At 40.2% G+C, this 15,489-nt stretch overlaps 1 protein-coding gene across 6 annotated transcripts in view; it reads right to left on the reverse strand.

Annotated features, from left to right (window-relative positions):
* FAT3 (FAT atypical cadherin 3) overlaps positions 1-15,489 on the reverse strand; it is a 396,115-nt gene that overhangs the window by 64,332 nt on the left and 316,294 nt on the right. For all 6 annotated transcript variants that reach the window (XM_088051032.1, XM_088051035.1, XM_088051033.1 and 3 more), the window contains 3 exons: positions 10,035-14,108; positions 2,011-2,207; positions 771-924 (listed from right to left, as the gene is read on the reverse strand). In XM_088051032.1, the coding sequence (XP_087907158.1) occupies positions 771-924; positions 2,011-2,207; positions 10,035-14,108 (4,425 nt within the window). The remainder of the gene's footprint in view (positions 1-770; positions 925-2,010; positions 2,208-10,034; positions 14,109-15,489) is intronic.

The following is a 15,489-nucleotide window of genomic DNA, read 5'->3' on the forward strand; positions in this document are numbered from 1 at the left end:
GAATAGGAAAGAGAAAACAAAATCAACACTGCTTATTCCAATGAACAGATTAAAAACTCACAGCAGTGCCACTTTCCCTTCCTCTTTACCCAAAAAAGTGAGGTGCCAATATGAGTGCAGGGATGACAAGCCATTCATGGTAACATGGTAGGCAACAGCTGCCTACAGCTTTACCCATATGAACACCACCATGTTTTTCCAAGTCAGTCTTTCTGTCACTCCAAGGATTTATAGACTCCTTAAAACAGAAACATGTCCTTTTTAGCAGTACCTGCTGTGATATGACAAAGGGTAATTGTTTTAAACTAAAAGAGGGTAGATTTTGACTAGATATAAGTGTAGACATTTTTTTTTAGAATTAGGGTGGTGAAACAGTGGCACAGGCAGCCCTAGGAACCTTAACTGTATGGGTCTCTGATCAACATGATCTATTTGAAGATGACTCTGCATATGGCAAGGGGTTTGGCCTAGATGATCTTCAAAGTTCTCCTCCAGCCCAAAATATTCTGTGGTTCTATGATAAATCTCTGATCTAACTTGAAGTGTACAGGGAAACAAAAGGATCCACTGTTCTGGTTATAGCATCCAACCTGGCCAACAGAGATGTCCCTCTTTCTCCCTCCTGTCACCACCATTCAAATGATCACCCACATCTGCCAGAACTGGAACAACTGGCTGACAGCCATGTGTAACCTAACTCTAATTAAGGAAATCAGTACCCAGATGTAGAGGGGTTAAGGCTATTCAGAAACATTTGGTTGCCTTCTTACCATTTTCTGGATCTAAGAGAAATTTATTGTTCCCCGAACCATAAAGAGAATAGCGAATTTCACCATTGGACCCGATGTCAGCATCTTTGGCGCTGATTTTGAGAATTACTTTGTTTGGTGGAATGTCTTCAGGAAACAACGCTGTATATGCAACCTAGAGTCAAAAACAGACGTAAGCTATGCTGTAGCAGTATTTTACAGTCTTTGAAAAACCTTTTTTAAAAAACTATTTGTAATGCATCTTTCTATACAGGAAACAATTTTCCTTTACACAACACATTCCTAGAAATTCGAGTCACAGTTAAGCTTTCAGGTGTCACAGAAACAACGTCAAATTATGACTGCAAATAAGGCTCATCTTAGGTGCTTAATGCAATACCGTTTTGTATCTTCTGTTTATTCAATTGACACCTATGAAATGAAAATCTTGATGAGTGTGCAAACAGAAACAATTGTTTTTATCACCTCATCCTGCAGTCTTGAGGGAAATACAGATTGCGATTCCCCAGAGTGATAGAGTAGTTCTTGCAATGACAGTAATTTTCAGTGAGTGATAATGTAATGATGGGAATTACATGAGTATATGTATACACACATACACACACACATACACATATATATATTTATACATATTTTCTGTGAGTAGTACCATTAAGGAACTCTGGGTTTTATCACATCTTTTCTTTCACACAGACCTTTCCATTGCACTAACATCAGTTCCCTGGATTGCCTTTTCACAGAATACAAGACAGCTAACACTCTGAAAGCTGTGGTCAGGCCACATTGCATACATCCCCAACAACAAGACAGCAAGCTACATTCCTCTGCCTTTTCCACTGGATGTCTGGTATCTGGAAAGTTGAGGAAAGCAGGAGTTAAACTAGACTGATGACATTTCCACATAGGTTGCAAAGGAAGAGCACACTCTTTTTTTGCAGAGGAGGAGTAGCTGCCCAATGCCACCTCACAACGGATCATCTGCAGTAAAGCCAACCAAGGGCACTGTGCACCAGACTCCTTTGCAAGCTTTAAGAGATTATTATCCTTCACTCTTGGCTTCACCGGAATGCTTTATCCTGCCTCTCTCCCAGATCACTGCAGATTCTTCAACTAATACCATAAGTATGAAAATCAGCAGTGCCTATGAATACTTTGAGTATTTGCAAAGAGCGAGAGACACCCGCAGGGAAAGCATTGCTCTCAACACAGCAGCTGATTGCCATGGGTGGTGTTAACTCACCTGTTCACAAACTGGATTATTATCATTGACATCAGTGACAGTCACTTCCACAGCAGCTTGGGTCACAAAGAGGCCATCTGTGGCCGTGATGTTCAGATAATAAATGTCTTGCTCTTCCCGATCCAGAGGCCTTTTAACATAAACTTTCCACTCATTCTGAACCAGTCCCAGAGCGAATTTCCCTTTGGGATTCCCTCCTGCAATAAGACAAGCAACACACAATGAGCTGTGTCTCCCTTCAGAGCTCCCACCTGGTTTAAACACAGAGACATATCACTAAGCAGCCATCATTTCTTTCACAGCTTTTGGTGCTTCCAAACTTGCAGACTCAGGAAATCTGTAATGAAATTACACTTCCTGTGTTTATTGCCCCACAAATGTCCTGTATGAAAGTGAACCAATAACTTTCAGTGGGAAAAAAAATCCATTTAGCAGAGCTGAAGATGATCTCTTGTTCAGTTCCCCGTAAGGGTAATCAAATTCAAACTGTGAACAATCAATAGTCCTCTCGGGCTGGTACAATTGTCTTTCCACTTAGTCTCGGGAGAGGATGTAATACACCATAGCTCTTGTTACCAAGACAATTTCATTAGCTGTTGATTATGCAATCAAGGAATGGAAGTGGGATCTATTAAGAAATCCTCTAATGAAAGCTTTATCATACAGCTGCGCCATTCTTGTGCTTATTAAAATTCTCATTTTTAAAGAAGTTTACATGACACAGGAAGACACATTAGTATTAAATAGTCCTAACAAGAGGTCATTTGAGGAACAGTTGGAAGATAAACAGTACAAATAGATCAAATGTATCCAAGAGTGAAATCTGGCGAAAGGTGTGCAGGGGATAAAGCAGAAGAGTTTTTTTCCATGCCATAACACTGGCACTGAACCTGGCAGTGTTGCTCTTCCACATCATTAAATTGCCTGGTGACAAAAACAGGTTGGGAAAGGGAAAGTTTTGCTCCACACCATCCTCAGGAGGGGGGAAGGGAAGGGAAGGGATGGGAAGGTAAGGGAAGGACATGTCACATACAGAATAACTAAGGCTGGCACAGTCATTCATGTTTCCAACAGTTATTTACTCTTTTATCTGAAATGCTATAGTCTCCTGCCTGGTCAATAAAGAAAACACCTTCAATCACCTTTGTGTGAGTCTGATCCAAACCTTCTGGCAGACTAGACAGTAAAATCTTTTAAACCAATGCTAAGACTTTACTCCACTTGACCTATACAGCTGCTTGCTCATTTCCTCCCCAGTGAAAATGGGAGGAGAAACTGAAGGGTAAAAGTAAGAAAACTCATGGGTTGAGACAAGGACAGTTTAATGGTTAAAGCAAAAGTTCTGTGTATAAACAAAAGAAAATAGAATTTATGGCAGGTGTTCAGATATCTCCAGGAAAGCAGGGCTCTGTCATCCTGACAATTATGTGGGAAGATGAATGCCATTAACTCTGAGCATTTCCCCTTCCTCCTTCTTCCCTCAGCTTTTATATGCTGACCATGCTGCCACATGGAGTGGAATGTCCCTGTGGTCCGTTGGGATCAGCTACCCCAGCCGCCTCCTCCCAACTCCTTGTGCACCCCCACCCTCCACACTGGTGGGGTGCATGAGGATCAGAAAAGGCCTTGACCCTGTGCAAGCTCTGCTCAGCAGTAACAAAACATTCCTGTGACATCACAAATCCAAATCATAGCTCAATAGCAGATTCTACCTATAAAATTAATTCTACCCTAGCCAAAGCCAGTAAAGCCAACCTCTCAGTTGTCTGTGCCCAGTTTGGCCTGTAAAAACGTAACTGCACATTTAATAATTCAGGATAGAGCACTATAGTCATACCAAACTCATGTGCTACAGAAACTGAGTGAGGATATATCAAAAAGCACCATGATGCTCCACTGGCTGAACTGTAATTGCAGCTAACCCGCTACTAGCCCTTTGCCCACCATATTAAGCTTTCTCCTATGGTCTCCATGCAGGAATTCCAGCTGAGAACTACTTTCCATGTTGCTCATGTTTAAAAGTGCTGTAAAACTATTAAGGAAATGCTTATTCTTTCTCGTAACACACAAGAATGTCAAACATGCTAATGTACATTTGCTTACAAATTAATCAGGGTTCTGACATGTGTCACAGGATCTATACAAGCTGAATGGAAAGACCAGGTTCTTAAATCTTCCCCTCTAGTACTTCTACTGAATGATTGCATAAGTATTTAAAAAAAAAAAATAATCCAAAGCGGAATTTATTTGTGTTGACTCTGTTGTCAGGCAATTAGTGTCTCTGATGTTGCTTCTGTTGTCATAATTCTGTCAGTTCTCAGGGACCTTTTGGCCAAAATAACAAGAGAAGGTCTGAACTTGAAGTTGAGCTTAAAACCAACCAAAAAAGTCTAACGTCCATTCCATACCTTCTTTCTACATCAAAAAGCAGGAAAGAGGTCACAGGCCATAATCTGTGCCTTCTTCATTAGTTACCAGTGACAAGATAGACTGGTTTCTATTTAATACTAAAACTAAATCAGTTGAGTCAGGCTGAGCAAATCTTTCTTATTAAGAGTCTCCATTTGTGCTATCTGTGACTGTGCCAAAAAAAAGCAAGTTGTAATGAATAGGATTTCCAGAAAATTAGTCAGATAGGCATTATAATTATAAAAGGCTTTTGAATCATACAGAACACTAAACTTACGTATCAAATACAGATATTTTCTGTTGATAGAGAACCAACCTTTTTGATCACAAAACTGAGCAGTTTTCCCACTGATTTCTATGGCAGTCTGGGATAATCACCAGAGGACACATTATTTAATCTGTTGTGTCATATAAACACACATTTCTCATAAAGAGGGTTACACAGAGTGTTGATGTGTACTGCTGGCCAGATCTGAATACAATCCAAGGATATCAGAATCTGTCCACTGACTTGAGTCTGAATGTGACTTCAAAGAAGGCAGACCCCTGCTGACTGACATTAAATTCCTTTTATTCAGTTCAATGCCAGCATAAAAAAAGCTTAACTCTCCTTTATAAAAGGCTGTAATCTTGTCATAGTGAGTTTAACGTTGTAAACCATTAATAAAAGTAGTCTTAAATTTTCTTATTTTGCTTCATGATATTAATCAGGGCTTTCCTGCATATTAGTCCTTTTGTAAAAGGAAATGATTAACTGTCCTGACCAACTAGAAAGCAATACACTCAAGGTATGGGCATCCCATTGCTAAGAAAAGAGGAAAGGTAAAATCTAATTAAAATCAGCTGGAGGCTTTTATCGTTAGCAGTAACACTACCTTGGAGCAATTTTAAAATTACTGTTGCTTTGTTGCTAATGGAAAGGCTTTTAAACCATACCTAGGAATTTGGGGAATATGTATTAAAAAATGGTCCTTGGGATTTATTTTCCTCTCCTTTAGTACACTAGAAAAGATTCAATATGAATGACCAAGAAACCTGTGCAAGAAGCAGGAATAGGGTTTATCTGCATGTCTTTTTCATGAGCACTTTTTTTTTTTGTTTCTTTTTTTTGCTTCTCAGGACTGGCTCAATACTTTTCTGACGGAAAGCAAAGGTGAACTATAAAGTGTAAGTAAGATAATGAGATATAAAACTAAAAACACCACCAGAAAACATTCTTAAAAATAGAAAGGCAAAAAAATGCACACTGTGGCCCAGGAAATCATTCCCTAGTACTTATACATATGTCTTGATGCAGATCTCGTTCTGCAGTGATTAATTAACTTTTTCACTAATATATGCAAGCAGATTCAGTTTCCTAGGGGCATTCTAATTAATTAGTTTTTCACTCTGAATAATGTAGCTTTTCTAAACGGAAGCCTCCTGACTACATGTATTAATGGATTCTTTAAAATCTTTTGGCAGTTTTCTTATGTTCTACTTTGAATGTCACAACAGTGAAGTGCTAGCTACAAAAAACACTCCAGTAACTTTTTAGAAAGGCTTTGAGGCTGAAAGAATCAGCAGTATCTTTTATCTTTTGTTACTTGAAGTTTAAATAATGCTCTCCCTCCCTCCCTAGTCAGCAAATAGTACAAAGCCAAATCAAGCTCAAGTTTAAGTAAAGAAAGAAAACAGCCAGATACAAATGAAATGCAGAGACACAGTGATCCAAAATAAACAAATCCTGACACACATCATTACTAAAGCACACACAGAGGCCATTATAGCAACTAAAAGGGAATGGGAAACTAGAAGCCAACAGTATCAGTTTTCACTGCAATGCCCCCATATGGGAGGGGGAACTGAATATTTACTAACTTATTTATTTAGCTTCTGTCTTACATTTATGCATTTATTTAGGTACTTTCAATTCCCAGTTAGAACTCTAGGCATTTGCATCACACAAAATCAATAGGTTTATCCTCCACTTCCAGTTTAAGATGCTGCATGTTTATTGAGCTTCTGAAATGATAAATCCAATCCTCTTAGCTTTACTACCATAAAATTGCAGAAACTGTTCTTCATCTGGTAACACAAGGCCTTCCCAAACACTGAAATATCCATTTCTCAAGAATCCCAGTATCTCAAATATATGACAAAAACTGACAAAAGCTACACCTTTGCTCATACTGGGTAATCAACCCAGCAAATAACCTACTGTGTACAACTTCTTTCTTCCAAAACACACTGTCCATCTTCCTTGTATTCTGCTGAACCAAGCTTAAAGACTATTGACTCCCTAGCTTTATGTGCCTGATGAAATCTAATTAACCTCACTGAGGAACACAAAACACTTTACTGTACCAATGTCTTGGCAGCTGACATTTTTCTGGTGGGTTTTCGTGGCTTGCCACTCCTAAATCTCAGTAATATTTGGCCGGGTGTAGGTTGGCTACATATCAGAAGAGCCCTGGTTTTAGACAAACTGCCTCAAATGATATAGGCAATGATCTCAAATGAGCCTTCAAAAGAAAACTACAGTGCTTCCTAAGTGCATTTGTGTCATCTGCCCTTCCTATTGATATTCTATTAAGATTTATGTATAGTGCTTTTGCTTTGTGAACATCTCCAGCTGCTACTAAACTACAAATAACAAAGAGTAAGTGCTAAATTTTTTCCCCTTGCCATCAAATGCAAATTAAGGTGGATTTGACAATGGCAACTACTTGCCAGTAATCATGGAAAACAATCATAAACTGAAGAAATCCAAACAGAATATTTATTTATCCACCCAAATGTATCTACTCCTTTTCAAGATTGACCAGAAGAGTGCAATAGGCATTTGTATTTCTCAAAAGAGCATAAAAGCCTCTTCAGTGATCACACTTGCCCCAGAATGTATGTCTCTTATCTTCTAAATAATGAGATCTTCCTTCCTTCCTTCCTTCCTGCCTTCCTTCCTTCCTTCCTCCCTCCCTCCCTCCCTCCCTCCATCCCTCCCTCCCTCCCTCCCTCCCTCCCTCCCTCCCTCCCTCCCTTCCTTCCTTCCTTCCTTCCTTCCTTCCTTCCTTCCTTCCTTCCTTCCTTCCTTCCTTCCTTCCTTCCTTCCTTCCTTCCTTCCTTCCTTCCTTCCTTCCTTCCTTCCTTCCTTCCTTCCTTCCTTCCTTCCTTCCTCTCTCTCTCTCTTTCTTTCTCTCTTTTTTTCTTTCTCTCTTTCTTTCTCTCTCTTTCTCTCTTTCTTTTTCTTTCTCTTTCTCTCCCTCCTTCTCCCCTCCCCTCCCCTCCTTCTCCCCTCCCCCCTCCTCCCCTCCCCTCCCCTCCCCTCCCCTCCCCTCCCCTCCCCTCCCCTCCCCTCCCTTCCCTTCCCTTCCCTTCCCTTCCCTTCCCTTCCCTTCCCTTCCCTTCCCTTCCCTTCCCTTCCCTTCCCTTCCCTTCCCTTCCCTTCCCTTCCCGCACCTTCCCTTCCCGCACCTTCCCTTCCCGCACCTTCCCTTCCCTTCCCTTCCCTTCCCTTCCCGCACCTTCCCTTCCCTTCCTCTCTCTATCTTCTATGTGCTACTTTACTGCAGATGCATTTTCACAAAGCTGTTTTTGGTGAATCCACACGACACTCCCTTAATTTTTTTTCTTCTTCCTTTTTATTAATGTACTGTTTTTACTCAGAGTTTGCGGTATTCACAGAAGTTTCTATGAATCAAAATGCCTCCAGAAAGACACAGCTTTTGAATAATCATCTAGCTAATTTGATTCCATGAAATACTCAAGCCCACTTCCTGAGATCAACTTGAGGTAAAGTGTGAATAGATTATTTTGTGAGTGAAACTGTATTTTAACATGTTTTGACATTTTAATCAAAAGAACCTAATTTCTCCTTGCGCATTTCCCAAGCTCAAATGATATATTCAAAGAAAGTGGAATTTCTGAGCCCATGTGCTTTAGTAATTGTACATTAAGAAAGTTTTGGGCTTTGAAATCTAATGTTTTCAGAAGCTAACAGAGCAGCAAAATATCTGTCATATTTTGAACTGTGACAGAAACTAAGGTACAGAATGATCTATAATTTATGAGTCAAAACTGACAGTTACTATTCAAAAGTCCAGTTTTTACTAAATTAACAGCACAGGTATGTGAAGAAAAAACACTATGTAACTAAAGACAAAATTCATTGTAAGAGATGACTGCCAGACTTCACAACAAAGCCAAAGATCACAGCACACTAACATATCTTCGTTACAAACCTAAGGGTTTTCCCATAGTCTTTCTACACTACTACTTCAAATATCCCAAAATCTCTAGTATGAGGCACTACTGATTTACAGATGTGGGAAGTGTGCTACCAGCAGCTAATGCACCTTGCCCAGAGCTTCTAAATCCTGACATTTACACACAGGACTACTTTTGCCCCTATTTTTAATATCCTACAACACATTACACTATAAACACATAGTCTTTACAAACCTTTAAAGTGAATCCAAAATTTCAAGTTACAATTAATCAACAAATTTCTGGTTGCTTTGAAAAGGATGCTACTTGTGATGTGTAAGACAGGCAGTCTGTGGCTAACTGCAGTGTCACATCTCTCCCTACACACCATCCCACAGCCACTTCCATTTTGATAGCTAACAAAGGGGTAGGAGCCTTACCCTCCAGAGCAAAATACAAAAACTGTTTTCCCATTAGTTAGGTAATTTTCGCCCACAGCCTGCTTCCTACATGCAGTCTTATATATGTTGAATCCCATCTAGTGAGGAAAATGTGAATTTTTTCCAATAATTTGGTTGTTACTAGGTAGTTAATACTAGCTCTTGAATTGCTAAGGTTGGGGGGAGTGAAAAATTTGTTCCTTAACAAAATCTATTGGACAATGCAAGATGGAATGAGAAAAATAACTGCAGCACCCATCACTCATAACGTACTTACACAAAACCAGGCTGAATCTAGGAAAAAAGAATGATAATAAATATTACACAATAGGAAAGAACAGCGTTACCATGCTTTGAAAAATGTATTAGTAATGTAATCATGTTATTATGCTGTATATAACAATGCAAGGCAGCTAACCAGTGCTTCTAAGTATATTACTATTTCTCTGGCCAGAAATCTGTGCTAATAAGAAATGGCATCCCCTCACTCCATAATGTAAAATTCATTTGTGCCCCCACCTCCACCCCATTCCAAATAGTGGTATTTCAAAATGGCTCTGGCATCTACTTTCCTATCTCAAAAAGAAAAATGTTATTTCAAAAAAAAATTTAAATGCTTGGAAGTAAAAAGATTTTCTCTATAAGAAGAAAATTTTCCTTTTCCCTTGTTTGAAACATTAAGTCATGATGGTTTTCAAGCTGACATATCAATTATGATGGGTTGATGGCTACACTACATTGCACTGAAGCAAATCAGTGCAAAATGGAAAATTGAGAGTAACACAGACATAAAGACAGACACACACACACATCACCTCTTTACAGCTTTTCTGTAAATTCTGTCAAAAAAAAAAATAAAAAGGAATGTAACTGGCTCATTCACAGTGATAATTTAGCTGAAACCCTGCTAAATATTCACCTAAAACTGGACACATGCACAGTTCTTCACTAAGCTGGTAATGGGAAGAAAGCATGCAAGCTGTTTCTCACCTGTAATATGGTAGCTAACCTGCCGATTGACATCAGATGTGTCTTCATCCCAGGTGCTAAGAACAGCCACAACTTCCCCTGGAGGGTCACTCTCCTTCACTGACCCTCTGTACACCTCGTGCTCAAAGACGGGTGCATTATCGTTTATATCTGTCACAGTGACTGAGACCAAGGTGGTTGAGGACAAGGACAAAGCTTCCCCCAGATCTGAGGCCACAACTGCAAAGGTGAAAGCAGAATCCTTTTCGTGGTCCAGATCCTTCAGTGTACTGATCCAGCCACTGTTGCTATCAATGGTGAATGCTTCTGTGATCTTCTGCAGCTCCGATTCCACTGCAAGTGTGTACATGACCTGCCCATTCGCACTTGAGTCTGCATCAACCGCTTTGACTTGCATAAGTTTTGTTCCTATGGGCATCCCTTCCATTATTATAGCATCATAGTTAGCTGTTTCAAACACAGGCTTGTTGTCATTTACATCCAACACCTTCACCTCCACATCCACAGTCAGCACAATGTCTACTTTGTCTAACTGAATTGTGGCTGCAACTTTGAAGTGGAAGGCGGGATTTATTTCGTGGTCAAGTCTCTTATCCAATTTTATGAGCCCTGTGTCTTTCTCTATGATGAAAACCCCATCTTTGTTGTTTTCAGGTAGCTCACCATTAACTGTACTATACAAAGCACCTTGATTGGGCAAAACATGCAGAATGTCAATAGTACTGCCTATGAGTGTGTCTTCTGCCACGGTGAAAGAATACTGGGGTTGAGAAAAAGAAGGCAAAATGGTTTCTGGCGGTAAAACATGGACGTAGACAGGAATGAGGGAATGTTTTACAGGAATGCCACCATCAACTGCTTTGACAAAGAATGACAGAACAGTGCTTTTCAGGTGGTTAAAGCTGCCCTTGGTGACCATCCATCCATTATCTGGATCTATTTCAAGCAGATGAGCTATTGAAACTGAGGCTTCGCTATACAGAGAATAGGTAATTCTGGCATTGGCTCCATCATCTAGATCTACTGCTTGCACTTGGGTCACCAAGTAACCCTTCCCAACATCTGCTTTGACACTTGCTCTGTATTCGACTGTCATAAATTTGGGAGCATTGTCATTCTCATCCACTACTATCACTCTCACAGTGCAAAATGTAGTCCTGCCACCTCCATCAAGGGCTCTCAAGAATATATCGATATCACGTTCCAGTGGGTTCTCACGGTCTAACCTCTCAGTTGTCAGAATCTGCCCATTTGCATCAATCAAGAATCGGTCCTTGGCGAAGTCATTTATTATGGAGTAGCTGATCTGGCCATATACACCGGAATCCCCGTCGGTTGCCTTCACGTGGATTACCTTCATTCCAGGAGCAGCGTTTTCTCTAACCTCTGCAACATAAACGCTCTGTGAAAACACAGGGCTGTAGAGGTTGGCCCCAAGGATCTGTATGTGCACCTGAGCTGTGCTGGTGAACAGCCCGTCTGACACAGAGACGTTTAGGCTGTACATGGGCTCCATCCTCTGCTTGCGATGGTTGGAAAGGGTGATAACACCACTCTTGCTGTCCATAATGAAACTGGTCCGATCATTTCCTGATAGGATGCTGTACTCCAGCCTATCAAAATCAGAGCTATCAGCATCAGAAGCTTGGACACAAGTCACAAAATGACCCCGAGGTGCCAGTTCGCTCACATATGATTCATATATTAACTGGTTGAAAACTGGAGGGTTGTCATTCATATCTGTTATTGAGATACTAACGAGAACCTCACTGCTCAGAGGTGGGAACCCATTATCGGTTGCTCTGACTTTCAAGCTGCACTGCTGTATGAGTTCATGATCCAGCATCCGGGCTGTCAAAATTAGGCCACTGCTACTGTCTATATGGAAATAGTCAGTGCTGTTAAAGGTGTCCTGGACTATCTGATATTGTACAATCTTGTTATTGTCAGAGTCAGCATCAGTAGCAACAACCTGCAGTACAGGAGTTCCAATCAAAGAAGCTTCGGACAGAGTGGCATTATAAGCTGACTGATCAAAAACTGGAGGATTATCATTAACATCATTAACAATCAAGTCCACAGTTACCTCAGCGCGAGCGCCAGTGAGAGCATCGCTGGCTCGCACCATCAGCTTGAAAAGAGAATTTATTTCATAGTCCAGTGGGCTGATGACACTCAGAACTCCAGTATCAAAGTCGATATTAAACTGGTTGTAGGGATCTCCATCAACAATGATATAAATGATACCCTGGCCTTCTGGACTGGTTGCATTTATGCTTAAAATTGGCATGTGCATTTCTACATCTTCATTCACGGAAGCTGTATAGAAGGGCTTGTCAAACACAGGCATTGCTTTGTTAACAATCGTAATGGGTAGCTCTACCGACGCAGACAACGATGGGTTACCACCATCTTTGGCAAGAATGACAACCAAGTACTCTATATTAGACAAATCAGTATTGAAGGCTTCTTTTAAAGTGACGCTACCAGATCCTCTATCAATTTCAAAATGTCCATAGTCTTCCTTCAGCAGGTATGACACCTCGCCATTGTCACCCTTGTCTTTATCAATAGCTGTCACTCGATATATCAGGGTGCCAGGTTCAGCATCGACCTGCACAGCAGCGTAGTATGGAAGCCCTACAAACACCGGGGCATTGTCATTTATGTCCTCAATGTAAACTCTCACCACCACTCGAGCGACACGGAGGTGATCTAGCTCACGGCTTGCTTCCACCACCAACTCATACAGCTCCTGCTCCTCTCGGTCAAAGGGGATACCAGTGGTCTGAATGACTCCTGAGGTGGGTTTGATCTTAAATTTGTTTCCTGGGTTTAATATGCTGTATTTCAAAGGCTCATTGAGGCGGTTGCCAACAGCATTCACCACAGCGATCTTTGTGATATTGGTGCTGTTTTCTGAGATCGAAGTGGAATAAAAATTTTGTGTGAAATGGAGTCCACTATCCATAGCTTCTTTTACCATTATTGTCACCATAGCAGTGCTGTAAAATTTCCCATCAGATACTCTTACTATTAGCATATAATGGTCTTTGGAGAGACTATTGTTTTTAATGGTGAGTACCCCTGTGCTTGAGTCAATTAAAAAATGGTCCATATTACCTTCAATTATACTAAATGTTAGTTCTGGAGGGATCTCTGAATCAGGGTCTGAAGCTCTGACTTTGAGAACCTCAACACCAATATACGTGGGCAGGAGTAAGACTGTCTCAAATACGGCCTGGCTGAAGACTGGTGGGTTGTCATTGACATCAGTTACCTCAATGGTCACTTCAACTGGGCTCTCTGCTGTAAGCTGGGGATTCCCACTGTCTCTAACGTGAACATGGAAATGGAAGTGGGCTATCGTTTCATGGTCTAAGTTTGCAATTGTTCTGATTGCACCTGTGCTGGAATCTACCGTGAAATACTTTTTTGCAGTTGATTCAACAATCTGGTAGACAAGCAAAGCGTTCTGGTTGCTGTCAGCATCGGTGGCACGTATCACAAGGGGACTGTTATTCGCACTCCGGACCACGCTGTTCACAGGAGCAGCTTCGCTTATGCTGCCCGAGTACTGAGAGAAGAGAAAAACTGGTGGATTATCGTTTTCATCAACAATCTGAATGTTCACAGTGGCATTTGATGCCATGCCTGCCATATTTGTTGCCTGTACGATGAGCTGATAGGAGGAAGCACGTTCATAATCAAGGGCCTTTTGACTGGTGATCACTCCAGAATACGGGTTTATAGTGAAGACTCCATCAACATTGCCATCTTTAACCTCGTAAACTAACGTAGACTGACTGATTGCAGAAAGAGAAATGACAGAAGTACCAATATCCACATTTTCATTAACCTCTGCTTGGTATTCTTTTAGAGTGAACTTAGGGTGGGAGTTATCTGCCATTGTCACAGATATCCGCACAATTGCTGTTGCAGACAGTGCTGGAGAACCTTGATCAGTCACTTTGACTGATAAAACAAACTGTCCCATTGTGGTTAAATCTGGCTCCTTGAGTAATGTAATGATGCCTAAAACTGGTTCAATCTTGAATGTGTTTCCTGTGTTTCCTAAAACAAAAATATTGGAATGAGATTAGAAATTAAACACTCACTTGATGATAACTTAAACCAGGAGCAACAAGTTGCATTTTTAAAGACAGTTACTTAAAAAACCCCCAAGAAAACTCCAATGTTTAAGTATTCTAAAGGCCTTTCCAGACTTTTTTTCTGCTAGAGAGCTCAGTAGATGGTATAGGTATTCAAAGTATCAGAAACTCAGGTGTTGCTACCTCTACCTTGATTCTCAGTACCAGCCTCTGAGCAAGAACTGCATATACTTTACTCCTACTGAAGTAAGAAAAAGCATCCCTAAATTACAGAAATTAGTCAAATACATGTACACCTAAGGCAAAGAAATGAGATCAGAGGCTAACAAGCCAATTACATGACTAATGGATAACAACTCAGGCTCCTAATTGAATGGGATATCAAGAAACCATACTGGAGATTACAGTAGTTCAAGACTCAAAGAACTGAATATAAAAAGGTTAAAGTGGCATTTAGAAAAAATAAAATAGAGCAAATAGCATAGAAAAGAGATTCAAGTGTCTTGTGGCATGAAGGTTTATCATATGATCTCTGAGGAGGATGAATGCAGATGAATGAGATTTAGCAGAAAATGTCATGAAATGCCTGTTACAACATGAAACCACAGATATCACTGACTGCATAAAGGTGAAAACAGTAAGTTTGGATCAGAGAACTTTTTGGGGGCCTTTATTTCTTTCTGGTCATTTTGCCAATCTCTTCTTCAGCAAGACACATTCAAAACTTTCTGTATGTATTCTTACCCTGTAATTAGAAATCATCTTTAATTAGTAATCCTTATTTTTCTGTTTTACTGAGTGCTTGCTACATATATATATATATGGCATATATAAGCATACAGACTCTTTTTCTGAATTTGATTCTAAATGCAAAAAGCATATACTGAGTTACAGTGATTTCAGTCACTATACCATGTTTCCTCTATTGTAATTAATTCTTAAAATCCAGAAATGTTTCCAATCTACAGTCAAGCATCCAACCAAGGATGGGAGAGAAATATATCTCAGGTGATACAAAAGAGGGTTGTTTTTTTTAATAGCAATTGTTACAGAGCAGTAAATGTGTAAGTTGCAGCTGGAATGCCAAATGCATGGAATCCTAAATGAAGTGAGGTAATGTGAACTATTTTTAAGATATGATTCACTACCTGTTGTAAATTCTGGAGGCTAATTTAAGCTACATACTACTCTATGTAGTTCAATACTGATAGTGGCTTTCTATTTATATTCTTCCTTTCAGATCAGTAAAGTTTACTCTACTAGCTAAACCAAAAATTGTGCTATTCACCCAGGAGGTGAGATTCTTCCAGAGCTACAAATTCTCATAAAAATCACGGTTATCT

Source organism: Pseudopodoces humilis, chromosome 2 (assembly GCF_049639895.1).
Source record: "Pseudopodoces humilis isolate 2021_Gansu_Grassland_sample_001 chromosome 2, ASM4963989v1, whole genome shotgun sequence".
In the NCBI taxonomy this organism is placed as follows: Eukaryota; Metazoa; Chordata; class Aves; order Passeriformes; family Paridae; genus Pseudopodoces; species Pseudopodoces humilis.